The 17917-nt window shown below is 43.1% G+C and overlaps 1 protein-coding gene across 1 annotated transcript in view; it reads right to left on the bottom strand.

Annotated features, from left to right (window-relative positions):
* Positions 1-17244, bottom strand: part of Lhcgr (luteinizing hormone/choriogonadotropin receptor) — a 58054-nt gene extending 40810 nt beyond the window's left edge. The window contains exon 1 of the mRNA XM_042675521.1: positions 17081-17244. Coding sequence (XP_042531455.1) covers positions 17081-17244 — 164 coding nt within the window. The remainder of the gene's footprint in view (positions 1-17080) is intronic.
* Between the last annotated feature and the right edge of the window lie 673 nt (positions 17245-17917).

Here is a 17917-nt window from a genome sequence, read left to right as displayed (position 1 = left end):
CCCAGGCCCAGAGTTCAGGCCCCATGACTGGACCTCCCCCCCAAATAACAAAAACAAACAACAGTTCAATGTTTCTGCTGTTCAGAGTCCAAAAGAGATCGACAATTATGCATAAAGCAAGAAACAATAAAATAAAGGAAGGGCACTTTCCTTTATGCTTCAAACAAGGAGGTGAGCATCCAGATGATGCATCTGTCTCTAAGAAGCAGAAATACATGGATGGAAGGAAGAAAGGCAGGAATTAGAATGGCTCCATGCCTAGATGGATTCTAGGGCTACCACACAGGCTACAGGAAAGAAAGAAAAGTATCAAGGATGAGTGGTAAAGAGCCAATGTACTGTTCCAACTTGAGTTTGAACTTGCAGGGTGGGAAATTCTCCCTTGCAAAGTGAGTGAAGACAGCTGTGGAAGGACATGACTGTGGCATCATTCATGACTTACATTCATCCCACTCGGACAGTCCTTTTACAACAACAAATCAGTGATGCAGCATGGGTAGCACCTGCATTGTGGGCAAACCCCACTTGCCCGCAATCTTCGCCATAGATGTTGAAATAAGTATTTTTTTGCGGGGGGGGGGGGGGAGGGCAGGGGTCAGTCATGGTGCCTGAACTGTGGGCCTGGGCACTTGTCCCTCAGCTCTTCAGCTCAAGGCTAGCACTCTACCACTTGAGCCATAGCGCCACTTCCAACTTTTTCTGCTTATGTGGTACTGAGGAATCGAACCCAGGGCCTCATGCATGCAAGGCAAGCACTCTACCACTGAGCCATCTTCCTAATCCTGAAATAAGTATTTAGATCAGATGACAAAGGCCACCTGAGTTTTATAAACTTCATCTACTCATGAATCTAGCTTGCAAGTCTCCCACCCTGTCATGCGTAGCTTGAAGGTGAAGTAGATGCAGCCTCTGTTCTTAGAGTTGGAATGAAGCCATCCATCCTAGTCTAGGGAGGTTGTGGTTGCTCATGAGTCTGGTGAAGCCCTGTACATTGCCTAAACTGGATCCAACCCCATCTTTAGAGAGCAGTAGTGTCTCTGCACTGCCTACCCCACCCACTTTAGGGGTTGTTTCACCCTGAATCCTTAACCTGTAGCTCATCTGGTAGTTCTAGAGTCCATCTAAGAGTAGGATTCCAGCTGGGTCCTGTCCTCCCTGCTTCCCAAATGCTCCATTCTGATCCCCACATCTCTGCTGTCCCAATGCTGTCCCAGGTCAGTTCCTGACTGCTGTCGCGTTAGGATCAACCTAGTATCTCTCCCTTCAGACTAGGACTTTTGGCACAGATGAAAGCCCTGTGCCAGGGCTGTCTCGTGCAGTAGATTAATTCCTTGAGTCCATGCTCTTGTGCACTGCCAAAATTGCCCTGTGGATCAGTTCACTTTCCTACTTTCTAGGAGAGAGTGTGTCGGAATCTCTCAATTGAACTTCACTCTCATCCCAAGATTTCTTCCTCAACAACTGCCCAATAAGTAAGTGGGCGAAAGACTTAAAGAGAAGCTTCTCTGAAGAAGAAAGAAGGATGGCCAATAGACACATGAAGAAATGTTCAACATCCCTAGCCATAAAAGAAATGCAAATCAAAACAACATTGAGATATCACCTCACTCCAGTTAGAACAGCAAAAATCAAGAACTCTAACAACAACAGATGCTGGAGGGGATGTGGACAGAAAGGAACCTTACTTCATTGTTGGTGGGAATGTAAACTTGTTCAACCACTTTGGAAAGCAGTATGGAGGTTCCTCAAAAGACTCCACATAGAGCTCCCCAATGACCCAGCAATCCCACTTTTGGGCATTTACCCAAATGATCACAAACAAGGCCACACTAAAGCTACCAGCACAACTATGTTTATTGCAGCATTATTTACCATAGCTAAGACATGGAACCAACCCAGATGCCCCTCAGTAGATGAATGGATCAAGAAGATGTGGTATATATACACAATGGAATTCTATGCCTCCATCAGAAAGAATGACATTTCCCCATTTGTTAGGAAATGGAAAGGCTTGGAAAAAATTATATTAAGTGAAGTAAGCCAGGCCCAAAGAAACATAGGTCCCATGGTTTCCCTTATTTGCAATATCTAGTGTAGGTATGAGTCAAGCGGAAAAAGTCAGATAATGTGATGTTAGGAAAACGAAACCTCAAATATGTGTTTTAATGTTTTTGTTTCTTTCATGCATGTGTTTCTAACGCATTTATAAGATTATTTCTTGGTTGCTTTGTATGTCCCTCCCCCACAGTGTAACCCCCGCTTTCACTATATTTGATGTCAGTATAACATGTGGAGGAGATGGGGACAAACAAGTCGTTTAAGGATTCAGGTGGACCTGTTGCAACAATGAGAAGTACAAAATGTCATGTCAAAACCAGCTTTACAATGTCGGTGGGGGGGGGGTATGATTGGGTGGGAGGGAGGGGGGAGGCTGGGAAGGGAGGTGAAGGGTAAACAAAGGAGGAGGCTGCAATGCTTGGTAAGAAATGTATGCATTATCCTGCCCATGTAATTGTAACCCCTCTGTACAGTATGTTCTCAAATAAAATAAAATAAAATTAAAAAAAAAAAAAAGATTTCTTCCTCACTAAAGATCATGTCTTCTGTCCAGAGTCACCCCTATCCACTGACTGGACAATGTACAGAATAAAGGCACAATCTCTTGCCTCACAATAGGACTTCTTGGAAGGACTGCCCTACCTTTAGAGCTCTTTCTTATCAATGTTTCTTTCTGTTGACTCCATTTCTTTTTCCCCTTCTTTTTCTACCCTCCCTCATTACCACCTTTCCTCTCTCTCTTGCTTTCTTTTTTGGATGAACTCAGGGTTTGGACACTGTGCTCTTCTGCTCAAAACTAGTTCTGTACCACTTGAGCCACAGCTCTGCTTTTTTCTTTTTCTTTTCCCCCCCAATAGTTTATTGGAGATGTGAGTCTCACAGACTTTCTTGCCTGGGCTGCCTACGAACAGTTAGCCTCAGATCTCCTGAGTTGCTAGGATTATAGAAGTTAGCTACCAGAATTCTGTTCTCCATCCTTTTTAAAATCAACCTGAATGCCAAGCTCCTACTGTTCCTTCTGTCAGAGTCCAGCCATGGGAAAATCTGTATCATTCAGATAAATCCAATTACCTTGAAGAAACTAACATCAGCTTATCATGCCTTCCCTAGTCATTTCTAATGTCTCTTGAATCCTCACAGATGGGGCTTGGGTTCCCCTCCCTCACCCCCCATCACCCCCTCCGCTCCCTTTTTCTTTTGAGTTTAATACTGTATACAACCTTGGAAGGAGCCAGTTTGTCCAGTTCATTGGCTCTAGCTAGAGATCTCTAGGAGGGCTCTAATATTCCCCTTCAAGGAAACGGATAGATTTGGAAATTCTTGCTTATAAAACTTTATCAACTGAGAGACATTTGCATTATTAAAAGATTCTTTGTCCTGCAGAAGGATTCACTGCATGATTCCTTTAAATAACAACTCCTTTAGATGAATGGGAAATAGGATTCTATTAATATTCTTTATTTGAAAGACTGGTATTTCATAAAGCAAGTGGTAACTATAGGGCTTTCACTTTCCCTAGTATTTTTTTTTTTTAGAATGAAAGCTGATTCTCCGGGCAGGGTCACTTTCTAAGGCCCATAGTCTGAGCAGTATCAGAAGGAAAGGAGAGCCAGGGAGAAATTCAGCATTGATCAGAAGTCTCCAAAGCCTGGGTGTGATATTTGGTCACCTTTCTGAAGCGTTTGCCTTTCCTTCTGCCCAACAAATGGCAGAGGTGAAATATTTTTACTCACTGCCTTCTAATTGTTTAAGAAAGCCATCCATATTATTGATTTAAGAAAGCTACAAACATCCATCTATTCTCCACAGGCTATTAGTTTACTGTTAGAAGTACACCCTGTATTAGTTAGCTCTTCATCTTCTTGGCCAAAATACCTGACATAAACAACTTAACAGAGGAAGGATTTATTTTAGCTCATGATTCCAGAGGTGTCATTCCATTATGGCAGGGAGGACATGATGTAGCAAAGAATGCATATCATGATAGTCAGGAAAACAGGGAAATGGGAATACAAGGAGTAGACAAGGCAAGTTTTAGCTCCTAAAGACACAACTCCAGTGACCTACTTCCTTTAACTGGTGTTTCTCCACACACTACCCTCAATGTCACCATGCACCTAGGAATTAATCTGTTCGTCAGATCAGAGCCTTCAGGATCCAGTCACCTCTGGAAATACAATCACAGACACCTCACACGCAAGCTTTACTAAGCCTAAGAATCTCTCAATCCAATCACGCTGACAATTCAAATTAACCAGCACAACCCTGACTTTTAAAATGATATAAAATCAGAGGACTGTAAAGAGAAATCCTAGCAGGGCAAAGCTTTTGTGCCTAATAAACATGCGGAAATGGGAGGGGTTTATTTAATTATTTATGTTCTACATTTAACAGATTTAAGAATTTCTATGTTCTTCTCAAATTGCTCAGTAATCATAATAAACTTGTTTTCATCTTAGAATGAAAACAAACAAACATTGGCTTGCCTGCTTGATTTTAAACTTCAAGCTTTTCCAGGGCCTCAGTCTACTTGGTAGCTTCATTAGAGAGTCTGTTTTCCTTTGCTTGGCCTCATGTCTTTGGCTTTTACCTAGACAGAGCTGGTGATTGTAACTGAAATATGAAGTTAGTATAGATGGACACCCAAGAGATCACACTTTATATCAGAGAAGTTTACAATATTTCTTAAAAATACATCCAAGTGACTTTATTGTTTGGTGACTATCAGAAACACTTATTTTATTAGATCCATGAGTTAGAGTGAAGAGAATGCTTACAGATCTTTTGATACAACCCTCACTTTACAGATGAAGGTGAAAGGACTTTCCTGAAACCATGTAGCAGTTCAAGGGCAGATCTGGACTAGAACGTAAGTCACTTCTTTCCTGATCTAGTGTGGTGTTCTCCATAACAGTATTATTGAATTGAGACTTGTCGATTCATCCCCCTAGATCACCCATTGTGCTTCCTCTGAGACTCTAGACTTCTCAGTGGAGTCAGCAGTTTATTGAGGGCATGTGCTCAGTCTTCACCTTTAAGACACAGTTCAAATTCCTGATCTTCCATGAAGCTTTGGAGCCTAGCACAGTGATTTTGATCTTTCTCTATTTTCTTCTGTGCCTACAGATTTTGCTGTGTTTTCCCTCCTATCCTATTGAGAGTTTTCTAAGTACTTACATGATTACACTGTCTCTTATTTCCAGCCCCTTTATTCTTCAGCCAACGCCACTGTTGGCTATTCTTTTCTCTGCCTCAACTAGGGTAGCCTAACTGGTGTCTCTTCATGCCATTCTGGCTTTCTCCTGTCCAAACTAAATGCCTCTTCCTGACAACTCCCACCGTGCCATTCTAGCGCTTACCTTCCTCCTGTGCCTGTCCATGGCTTATCTCCCTCTCTACAAATGTCCCTTGCATTCAACTCTCAGCCTTTATTTTGTTGTAGTCACCTACTCTTCCATTTCTTTCTTTTTTAAAACCAGTTTTTTATTGTAAAAATACTGTACAGAGGGGTTACAGATACATGAGTACATTTCCTATCAAGCATTGTTGCCTCCTCCTTTGTTTTCCCCTACCATCCCTTCCCTCCCACCTCCACAATTACCCACCTCCCCCACCCTCCCACCCCCGTGCTTAAATTGTAAAGTTCATTTTTCAACATAGTGTCTTGTACATCTCATTGTTACAATGGGTCAACCTGTATCCCTATTTAAACATTTTGTTTTCTCCCTTCCCCTCCCCAAATTAGACTGACATCAAATACAGTGAAAACATGGGTCATACGTGGGGGAGGAATATACAAATCAACAAAAAAAATCACATGGTACATTATAAATACGTTAGAAACAATAGCAAGAAAGAAAAAACCACTTGTGTCCCTATCTTGGGGTTCATTTTGCTTAACATCATCTTATCTGGTCATATGTACATAGCTCTTGACCTTTTCTGCTTGTCCCAGACATATACTAGTAATTGCAAATAAGGGAAACCATGGGACCTCTGTTTCTTTGAGCCTGGCTTACTTCACTTCATATAATTTTTTCCAAGTCTTTCCATTTCCTAACAAATGGGGCAATGTCATTCTTTCTGATGGAGGCATAGAATTCCATTGTGTATATATACCACATTTTCTTGATCCATTCATCTACTGAGGGGTATCTGAGTTGGTTCCATATCTTAGCTATGGTAAATAATGCTGCAATAAACATAGCTGTGCTGGTAGCTTTAGTGTGGTATTGTTTGTGAACGTTTGGGTAAATGCGCAAAAGTGGGATTCCTGGGTCATAGGGGAGCTCTATGTGGAGTCTTTTCTTTTTGGTCGGTCGTGGGTCGGTCGTGGGGCTTGAACTCTGGGTGTGGGCGCTGTCCCTCAGCTCTTCATCTCTAGGCAAGCACTCTCTACCACTTGAGCCACAGCTCCACTTATTATGTGAAGTCTTTTGAGGAACCTCCATACCACTTTCCAAAGTGGTGAACAAGTTTACACTCCCACAACCTACTCTTTCCCTTTCTACACTAGACTTTTCTTCTTCTTCTTTTTTTTTTTTTTTTTTTTTGGTTGTAGAGCTTGAGCTCAGGGCCTAGATACTGTCCCTGGGCTTTTTTGCTCAATGCTAATGCTCTACCACTTTGAGCCACAGTGCCACTTTAGTTTTCTGGTAGTTAATTGGAGATAAGAGTCTCAAGGATTTTCCTGCCCAGGCTGGCTTTGAACCAGGATCTTCAGATCTCAACCCCACCGAGTAGCTAGGATTACAGGTGTGAGCCACTGGCGCCAGCCTCTTCTACTAGACTTTAACATCCAATATGGTAGCTACTAGTCATGTGTGGCCACTCACGGGCAGTTGAACTATGATCAGTCTGAAGTGAGATAAGCTGCTGAAGCTGAAACTATAAGTTATATACTAAGCCTTGAAGGTTTGGTAAGAAAATGGTTGTGGAATCTCTCATTAACCTTTTTTTGTATAGATTTTAGGTTGAAGCGACATCACACATATTAAATACAGTATTAAAAAATTCATTTCACCTTATAAACCTTTTTTTTTGGTCTGTCATGGGGCTCTGTCCCTGCGCTCTTCAGCTCAAGGCAAGCTCTCTACCGCTTGAACCACTGCACCACTTCTGGTTTTCTGGTGGCTTATTGGAGATAAGAGTCTCACAGACTTTCCTGCCTGGGCTGGCTTTGAACCGTGATCCTCAGATCTCAGCCTCCTGGGTAGCTAAGATTACAAGTGTGAGCCACTGGCGCCCGCCATAAACCTTTTTTAAAAATGTGGTTACTAGAAGTGTTAACTTCTGTGACTCATGTCTTCTTTTTTTTTCCTTTTAATGGGGTAGGGCTTCCCATGGTCAGACTATTGATGCTTCTTGAACTTGCTTCACATTTCCTGCTTCATTCACACTGTTTCCACTGACTGGCCCATCTCCACCTTTCTGCAGATCTGATCAGATTCGACCCTTGGTCCAGATTCTACCCCGGATATGACAGCTTGTGCTTCCTCTGTTGAGCAGTGTAGTGTGCTGAGTGCAGACTCTACAGACACACTGCCTGGCATCAAATCATAGCTTCATTCCAGACCCAAAGAAATGTGTGTAATTGAAAAGTCTGAAGTGTTCTGAGATTAGATAAAAATGCTTATATAACACTAATATAACATCTAGCACAAGACAGGAACTCAGTGAGTGCTGTTAATTCACAGCTGCTCTCTGTCCAAGATGTTTTTTAATCTAATTTAATTTTGTTGCAAAGGTGATATACAGAGGGGTTGCAGTTACATAAGAACATTATCGAACATTGTTACCCCCTCCCTCATTTTTCTCCTACTATCCTCCTCCCTGACTCCCCCTAACCCCAAGTTGTAAAGTTCATTTCCATCCTAGTATCTTGTGAGTATCACGGTTACATTGGGTCACTCTTGTTCTCGTTTCACCATTTTGTTCTTCCCCTTCCCTTCCCCAAATCAGATAAACGTACAGACAAGACACAGGGTACCAGAATCAAAAACAGTGGCTACAGGGGATAAACCAAAGGGAAATAAAGAAAGAACTTCATACAGTACATTAAAACAACAACTTCAACAACACAAAAGTCTCTTATTTCCCTATCTTGGAGTTCATTTCAATTAGCATCATTTTATATGGTCATCTGTACATAGCTATTGAGCTATTGTGATCCTCTGCTAAGCCTATCCTAGACATAAGTGAATTACTACAAATGAGGGAAACCATGGAGCCTATGTTTCTTTGGGTCTGGCTTGCTTCACTTAATAGGACTTTTTCCAATTCTTTCCATTTCCTTACGAATGAGGTGATGCCATTCTTTCTGATGGAAGCATAAAATTTCATTGTGTATAAGCAACACAGGCTACAGCTCATGACGGCTCTACTTCTTTGGCAGGAGGTGAGAGTGGGTGAGTCACCTTGGAAGTGACTCTTCCCTTTATCATGAGTTACATCCTTAAGTCTGTGTAATATCTATGCTTGTCCCTCACTATTGATTCTGTAGATTCTTCACTGGTTATATATGGGATTTATTTTATTTGTGAGTCATTCATAGCACAAGGTTTCATCCTTGCTTGGCAGATACTCTACCATTTGAACTTACTTCTCTAGCCCATTTTGCTCTGTTTGTGTTTTTGTTTTTCAGATAGGTTCTTGCTTTTTCCTAGGGTTGGCCTGGACCATGATTCTCCTGTTTATTTATGTTCCTATAGCTGGGATACACTCATAGGCAGACTCCAGCACAGCCAAGTTTTTCTATTGAGATGGGTCTTAAGAACCTGTCTTAAGAACCTGTCTTGAGATGGGTCTTAAGATAGGGTTGTAGCCATAATCTTCCTGATCTCTGTATTATGAGTAGTTGGGATTATGGGTGTGTGCTACGTTATGCTTGTCTTAGTGTCTTTTTTAGGGCTTAGACGTCCTCGGTATTACCTGATAGCCATTTAGGGAAATGAAAACAGCAACAACAACAGCAAAACTTTTCATTAAATGCTTTGACTCTAGAGAGCCACTCTATAGGGTTAACATTTGCTCATTAATTTAAAAAAATCAGTTGTTTGGAACTCCCCCATTGGAAAGTGTAATCTGGATGACTCCTTGAAAACCTTCTTCCAGAGCATCCAACAAGCTACTGTGAAGAGTTTACGAATTATCCTATGAACCAAGATGTTAAGAAGAGTCCTGGGATAACAGTTTTCCCAAGTCATTTGTGCAACCACTCAATTAAAAATATAGAGCCTCAGAGCAAAATGGCAAGCACTCTGAGCCCTTTCTCAAAATCCATTTAAAGTTTTCTAAAGACACAAAGCAAAATAACCCATTCTACCCCCTAAACTAGAATTCTCCTAGCAATAATATAACATGACAAGAATAACTCTGGTAAATAAAACTACATGTTGAATTCTCCCTGGGGAATGTCTGTGTCATCTGTAATGATTTCTCAAAAATATTTTTTCAGAAGCAGAGAATATTATGTTGTCAGGGCACTGACACTGCAGTGATGCTTCAGGAAGTTCTTCCATTACAAGACCTGACACTTAAAAAATTCTTTTGTTTTTGAGGGAGCATGTAAATGATCACTTGCAGTTGATATACTGCATATTTTTAATTAATCTGAGGATCAGTTTGAAGTACTTGAAACTACTGGCATATGCACCTTTATTCTTTACAAATTCCCTTGTCCGAGTAGATTTGTGTGATTGCTTAGCTCAAGAATGCCCCCTTCTCTACAAGCATGCTATTGCTGGGTGCATGATGGTGGAAAAGTCTCATTGATTGAGCAGGTTTGCTCTGGGTTGAAGAGGAGTGACATGTATGTGCTTTGGCTAATCAGATTCTCTTTGTTGGGAATTTAAGGGAAAGGGAGGAGAAGTCTTTGGAACTGCCTTTCACCTTGTTCGATGCAAGTACTGGTGATTGACTCAGGGGCTGGGCACTGTCCCTTAGCTTTTTTGCTCAAGGTTGGCACTGGAACACTTGCGCCACACCTCTACTTCTGGCTTTGAACTGTGATCCTCAGATCTCAGCCTTCTGAGTAGCAAAGATTACAGGCTTGAGACCCTGATACCTGGCTTGAACTAGCTCATTTTAAAGGGCACACACTAGTTGGTGGTCTCTCTCCAAAGGAAAAGACTCTTGGATGTTTTACTGGGCAGATAGAGCTAAACACATTCCATCAATATGAGGAGAGATGTTTCAGAGATGGCTAAATCTGGACTGAAAAAGCCAGAATCTCAGACTTGAGGAAATAATGAGCTGTGATATTTTGAGATTCTGTCTTAGTCACCTTTCAGATTGAGAGATATAGTGAGTCATTTTCTCTAATTAACACCTCTGAGGAACAAATCTGATCTACTAGGCTTCTCTCTCAGATGATAGATATTAATTATCCAACCTCATGTATGGACTTTGGGTTTTTGGTCTTCTTGGAATCATTAGATTGCTACAATAGTACTTTGCCCATGTGTGAAACCTTGATTTCCTGATACTTTGCACCTCGGTTGTCTTGTTTGTCCTCACTAAAGCCAGCCCCTCTCAGAGATAGGAATCATCCCACCCCACTTCCAGACAGTACTCACTCACACCTGCAGTGAAAAGGGCCTGGTGTTAGGACCTGGTTAGCCCATGTTTGTTCTGCTGATCACTTCAGATAATGTAGGGGCTGTTTTGGACCCTCCCCGGTCACACCAGTTTTTGTGTGTCCCTGTGACAATGTCACACACAGTCTTTGATCTCTGTGGGCTCAGAGATGCTGTCTGCTTCTGGTTATGAGGAGTTTGGAATCCAGGAATCACCTCACTGCCTTCAAGTCAAGGACAAATGCCATGGCTGCAAGTTGAGTTCCATTTCTAGATTGGATTCCTGTGAGTTTGGCTCGGATGGTATTAAGGAGCCCTATGGGGCAGCTGTGAGTGACCTGCAACCTGAGAGCGATGTCATCTCCCAGTGGGGTGGGAGCTGAGAGTAAATAAGAACCCGTGTAGAGAAGCTGCTAGAAGTTGCCCTTCAAGGCAGATAGACCACCTGCTTGGTGGATAGAATTAAAAAAAAATTATCTTCTTAAAAAACATGTCTGAGTGAGAAATTTGCTTAAATCTCTAGTAAAATCTGTATTTTTTTTCTCACACCCAGGGGGAACTGCAGTAGCAGAGCCGTTAGGTCCAATGGAGCTAGCTTCCTCCTGTCTGCAAGTGAGCAACAGGGCCTATCTTTAGTACCGCGACTCATAGTTTACCTGTGTCACCACTTTAGGAGATCAAATTTTGGAAGAGACTTTTGTTGTTTCATTACAAGAAACAAAGGCAAACTGAAGGGCTTGGGCAGCAAGAAGATGTGGGGAAAAGGAGCAGCACTGAGTCTTGAACTGGCTGGTTGGATGGAAAGAAGCGAACAAGACAAAGTACTCCAGGAGTCATTGCTCTCAAAGGGAGAAGAGGATTTCTCTCGGAACCTTATTGGCTGTGTACTTCCGTTGAGCTCTAAGGGCTCAGTTGTTTTCCAGTGTCTTACTAGGGGCTGTCTTTCATTTTTCTACAAAGTGTGATTTTTTTTTTGTTTTTAAGTAGTAAAATCAGATCCTTCTAAAGTTTCCTAGAAGCAATCTGTTCATCAGCGCAGTCAGGCTTAAGAATGGCCTTTTAAAGCATGGCTGGGAGGGAAGGCTAGATAGAACTGACGTTCAAGATCCAACTCTATCTTGGGCCTTTTTTTCTTGAGAGGTAAAGGAAAGTGGAAAATATACTTCGTGAAATTTGCGATTATTATGACTGATTTGGATGTTCTGACTGTAGGATGGCTGAAGGTAGGGTCTAGCTGTCCTTGTTAGAGCTTGGAAGGCTCTGTCTCTATCTTGTAGATGTATTTCCTGGGGTGGCTTACTGGTGATCCCTGAATGGGGAATGTCAGGTATTTCTGGCACTGAAACCCATCTGTCTCAGCTACTCTGGTGTTTTTGTTTGTTGCTTGTTTGTTTCTGGTTACTTTGTTTTCCTTTCTACTGAATATGAAATAAACATTGAATTAAAATAATCTAGACAGGTTATATTTGTATGAGTAAGCTGTAGGTGTGTTTTTCTGAAGCTAATATGCCTACTAATTCCTTTTCAAGTCATAGACTAGCAGCCTGCAGATTCTGGGACCTAGATGCTGACCTAACACAAAACACAGAGTTCCCTTTACTACCTGGAGCACCTTCCTACCTCCCCATCATCTAAGGTAGAGATTTCAAAATTGACATTTAAATGTGATACATACTGACTGGCAGACAGGTTTTCTTTTTTTTTGAACTGGTCTATTGTTCTTATTTGGCTGCCTAATCAGTGTAATTATTGTGTAGTTCAATAAACAGTTTAATCATTATACATAACAAAATGCTGGGAATCTTAAGTTGAATAAGACATCTCTAAGTGTTGTTGGTTTTTTTCTTCACAGTACAGCAAATAAAATAAAAAGCAATTCCCAACCCAGATGTTATCTGGCAATTATTTAGAGATATTTTTGGTTATCACCATTTGAGAGAATAGTGCTATTAGCACTGAGTGGTTGGGGGTCAATGGATGTTATTAAATAGCCTACCATAGGTAAAACTGTCCCCCAAACAGTTATCTAGCCTCAAGTGTTAAGGTGCTAAAAGTCCAAAAACTTGCCCTAGCAGAAAAGGCACATATTGAACAAATGGTTAAATCATTATTATTTTGTGTCAGACTGAGCTCTGAGCACTACCCCTAAGAGCTGATGCTCTACCACGGAAGCTACAGCGCCACTTCTGGCTTTTTGGTGGTTACTTGGAGATAAGAGACTCACAGACTTTCCTTTCCCAGGCTGGTTTTGAATTGTGATCCTCAGATCTCAGCCTCCTGAGAAGCTAGGATTACAGGTGTGAGCCACTGGTGCCCGGCTGAATTTTTCTTTGTTTGTACAACCCTCTAGAGAAGCATGTAGAGTGGAGACTTACCTTCTCCTTTGTTTTTTGAGGCTACTTTAACCTATGGCTCTTCTATCTGGACTCACCTGGTTTTTTTTCTTTCAAGGTCCAACTTCTTCATCCTTTGCCCATGCAGCCTTCTCTTGGAGGCTGACTCTTTTTTTTGAACTCCATGGAGCCATATGGTCTCTCTCTATTTACTTATACCAGTCTCCTGGGTGTGCTTCCACCTAGACCATGAGCTCCTCCAGGAGAGGAAGCAGCCCTACTAGTTTTATATCTCTACAACATTGAGCACAGTTCTGGGTTCTGATTTTCACTGAAGATGGAACAGGGTGATATACTCAGGAAAGGTGTCGGGAGACTAGACTCTTCCTGGGACACTGGACTGGTAGCTATGTACATTATATCCTTCCAGAGTCTCAGATAGTATTTTACAATAAAGTCTAAGAGTTTAATCTCTATTTAGCAGGCACAACATGCAAAAAATAAATTGCCGCACTTATTATTAGCATTTTCCTACTAACAGATTTTTCAGAAAATGCTTCCACATCAAGCAGATCAACCTTTCTGTTGTCATAGAGACAAAGATCTTTATATAACTGTGTGCAAGGTGAGATTCCCCCCTCCCTCCCTCCTTCTAGTTGCCTGGAACTAATATGAAAAAGAAGGAAAAGAAAAAATGTTAAATAAATGTTTTTTTTTTTCAGTTATTTTTGCCCCAATTAAAATGAGTGAAAATGTTGGAGGCTATTTCTTGTATCATTTATTTTAAATACTTACATTTTTTAATGAAATGTAGGAAGGGTGGAACGATAAGAACAATTTGAACATTGCCATATTCAAAATTTTGTTAAGTGGTGGCCTTGTCAGTGATAAGCAATTATAACCCATGTACCTTTTCCCTGCTTCTACTGAAACAACACAATGTCTCTACTTTAGGAAGTAGAGACACCAGGGCCTGAAAAGATTACAGCAGAAATGGAAGGATGCTGACGAATTTTAAGATGTGCTGTATGGCACTCAGCCTCCTCCACATCCCAGATCCTACAGTGCTCCTCTTTTCTCTACAGAGCCAAATCCAGGAGATAAGTAGTATACTCCTCTCTTCTGGTTGCTTTACCTTAAAATTCCAGCTCTCATCTCTCTGTGAACTCTGGATACTTTGTTATTCATAGCATCTTGCTATCTTGTAATGACGGTTTCCTGTTTCATTTACTTGTCCCCAAGAACAGATATCAGCATGAACCTGTATACTTCTGCCCTTTGCTGCTATATTGAATTATTCTTTAGCCATCCACCTTCCTTGTTTGGGACCTAGAGTACCTCTATGCTAAAATTAATTCTTCCCTTGATTTTGCTTCTCTCTTGTAACCAATATTCATCTTCCCTCATCCATTATATCTCACCCATTATATACATGTTCTTTCTTCTTTTCCCCTTTGAAGAAAAAACTCTTTCCTCTATCCTGCTTATTTGTCATCTATCTCTGAGTTTGGCGTTTATCATTTAATTTTATTCCTCTTTATTTCACAATAAATGGGCTTTGTATATATGGGGTTGAGGTGGGGTAGAGGAGGCACATGGCTCAAGGCAGTCTGTACCTCTATGGAGAATAATGCCTTATTTTAAAATAGTACTTATCAAGATCTCTTGAGAGAGTTGTTACAATGAAGACTGCTGGGGGACACCCCCAGAGGTTTTGTTTAGTATGTTGGGCATGGTTTGAGAGTCTACATCTTCTATTTCCTGGGTGTTGTTGCCTGCCTCTGTTGCTGGTCCACAATTGCAGTTTGAGAAGCATTGCCTTGAAATCACAATCCTCCTACTGGTTTCATAGGCCTCTCTTTTGTTATGTGGATATTAGATGTGGATATGTGATGTGACCCTGTTTTGGCCCATATAGGGTTTAATCTCATGGTTCTCGCTGAAAGTCTTAGTTACTTCCCAACTTTCTAATCCTCAGGAAGCGCCACTTTGTGAGGGTTACCATGTTTGATGTAGGGCAAACGTCTAGGAGAGGACACACTCCATTGTAGTTGATAAGATAGGTCTATGGAGGAGGAAGTCAAGGATTTTAGACTCTCCCATGGAGGGTAAAGGATTTCAGAGCCTGGAGAACCATTGCCCTTTTGAGACCCAGATTTGCTATCTGTGGTCTCTTATGCATGTCCCCATTTCTGCCCTTAGCCTTAGCACTGAAAAATCTTTTGAGGCGTTCCAGACTTCTGAAAACTGTAGTATGGGATGATGAGATAAAGTATTCTGGTTTGTTTCCTGAGGAATGAGGTTTCCTCCTGACCCTGGTGTAGGTGTGGTGTCAGGAGCCATTGGAAAAAAAAAAAACAACAAAAAAACAAAACATCTCAGGGAAAAGCTAAGACTCACCCATTCCTTCCCCATTCCCAGCAACAGGGGGCTCTCTACCCACTACCAAATTTGGGGAATTGGGGAGTATTTATATTCTTTTAATTAAAGAAGACGTAATTTTCTTACAAAGACAAGCAAATACAAAACAAAACAAAAAAAGAAGATAAAGTGCTATCTTTGTAATGTTGCAAGGGACCTTGAGCAAGTTATTTTATTTCTTTGGATCGCACTTTCTTCTAATCTGTGTAAGAACTCGGCAAGTGAGAAAGGCTGTTAGTGGTATAATCATTCATTCACAAGAGCAACTCGGGAGTGTTTGTCACCAAAGGACAAGGGCAGGAACTCAGAAGTCAGGTTCCATGGATTTGCTGATTGATTGAAATAAATTCTAGCAGCATGGTCCTCACCTTCGGGGAACCAAGCTGACAAGATAATTAATGGAAACTAATTAATATAAACCCCTCAACCCTTAAACTGTTTCTCTCAACCACAATTATTCCCAGAGGGCCATTAACTTCCACCGGGAAGACGAACTCCTCCAGTAGGCAGGCCCCTGATGGGCTGCAGAGGGCCCAAGGGATGTGAAGGGGCGGAGGGTGGGGTGTGGGGTGTGGGGGGGGGGAGGTTCTCCGCATAGAATGCCATATCCCTAGCAGTTAGAACAGGACAAGGACCTCCAGCAGCGTGGTGCTTTTCCCCCCAGCTTTCCTTTCCTCTTTCAACAGTTGTATCAAGATGCAAAACATGTAACATAAAATTCACCCACTTAAAGTATACCATGCCATTAAAAAAAAAACCCCAAACAAAACAAAACGTAGGTTTAGTGCAACCATTACCGCAGTCTGATGGTAGGCATTTTTGTATCACCCCAAACCCACACCCATTAGCATTCCCTCCACCCCATGTTCTCCCCATCTCCCTTCCCCTCCCCCAAGCCCCAGGCAACTTCCGTCCATCTGGCCATTCAATGTAAACAGAATCATGCAACAGGTGTAACAAATGAGACTTGGCGACACTCTGGCAGTAAAGGCCTTATCTTTACCCTATGAGTTGGGGCAACTGCTCTCTCCATCCACTTGTTGGATGTATACATTCTCAGAAACTCTTACGAATTAGCTAAGATGGCTGAGGTGGAAGTGGAGCTCAGGGCTGGATCTGTTCACCTCCACGCAGGCAGGCTTACCTAGAGACAGGTGCGCCCAGGTTTCCAGAGGTGAACTTGCTAGCATCTCTCTTCCCGAACACTACCAGATCACCACGTTCCATTCCCAGAGGTCCCAAGGGCGCCACAGCCTCAGCAACCTGCTCTGGGCTGGCTGGCCAAGACTCAAAGATCAAGTGAGGCTTCTCCCTCCGCCGACCCAGTTTGGTAGAAGAACATCATAGCCACGTTCCCTTCTAGCAGCAGGAGAGTCCTAGGCCTTCTCCTGGGGCTTTGGGAGTAGCTCTGAGGCCCCCCACCCAACCTGGGGCTTAATGATGGGGAAACTGGCGCAGGGGCTGGCGGTGGGGGGTAGGTGGAGATCTGGGTTACTCTGGAGGCTCAGGATGCCACAGAGCCCTCACTCTGGATCTGTCTCATTTGCGTTCAAGGATGGGGAAGTTTGTTGGGGCACAGCGTCTGTCTCCAGCTTCCAGCGAAGGGGACAGGAGAAAGGAGAGTGGCAAAGTCGGGAGCCAGAGCGGTGTCCCCGTGGGGGGGCCGAGGTGGCAAGCTGCCTCTGTACTCACAGTCGGGTGAGGCCCAGGCGCGGGCCCGGGCAGTGCAGGGCACCCTGGGGCGCACATTTGCAGGGCTCTGGGCAGAGCGCCCCGCGCAGCGATCCAGACAGCGGTGGCTGCAGCAGCAGTATCCCGAACACCAGCAGCATCCCCAACGCCCAGCGCCGCCCCATGGCGTCCAAGTCCCTGTGCGGGCTCCTGAGGCTGGGCCAGAGAGCTGGAGCACCCCGGTACCCTCTGCCCGCCCCCTCGGCTTGCCCTCCCACCAGGCGTCCCCGGGCCGTCCCGCCCCTCCTCCTCGACCTGGGATAGTGGCCAGCTACCCCTGTCCTTTCGCTGTTTTCCCTGACCTGTCCTGTCCTCAGCACCTGCAGAGGGCCCACGTTTTAGGGAGTGAAATGCGTTGGGGAGTTGCGGAGTGTTCCTTCTCTCCATCTGGAGTGGGGAGTTGTGTTATCCCTGCCTCTTCCCAGTCTTCATCTACTTCAGCAGTGAGAGGGGCTCATGTCTCCGTGCCATGCCCACACCAGACCGGGGCGGAGTGCCAGCCCAGAGGCTTCTCCTCTCTTTTGGCTTCACTCTTTGCTGCCAGTTATCTCTCCCCTCCCCACGTCCCATCCCCGTCCTCTCCCCCCACCACCCCCTCCGCCCCCGTGATATCTCTTGGTAGCAACTGTGCTCCTCTTTATAATAAAGGCATTTGGGTCGGTCCTGTATCTCCACTACATACTATGAATTCCTGGAGAGGGAAATCCAATTCAGGTCGATTTTTGTATGTATTCCTCCTGGTTTTTACACGGCAGGCACTCAGCAAAGATTTGTTGAATGAATGAGTGAAACTGTTAC

This window comes from Dipodomys spectabilis, unplaced genomic scaffold (genome assembly GCF_019054845.1).
Source record: "Dipodomys spectabilis isolate Male_0828 unplaced genomic scaffold, ASM1905484v1 ptg000026l, whole genome shotgun sequence".
NCBI lineage: Eukaryota > Metazoa > Chordata > Mammalia > Rodentia > Heteromyidae > Dipodomys > Dipodomys spectabilis.
This window is presented reverse-complemented; position numbering and strand designations above follow the sequence as displayed.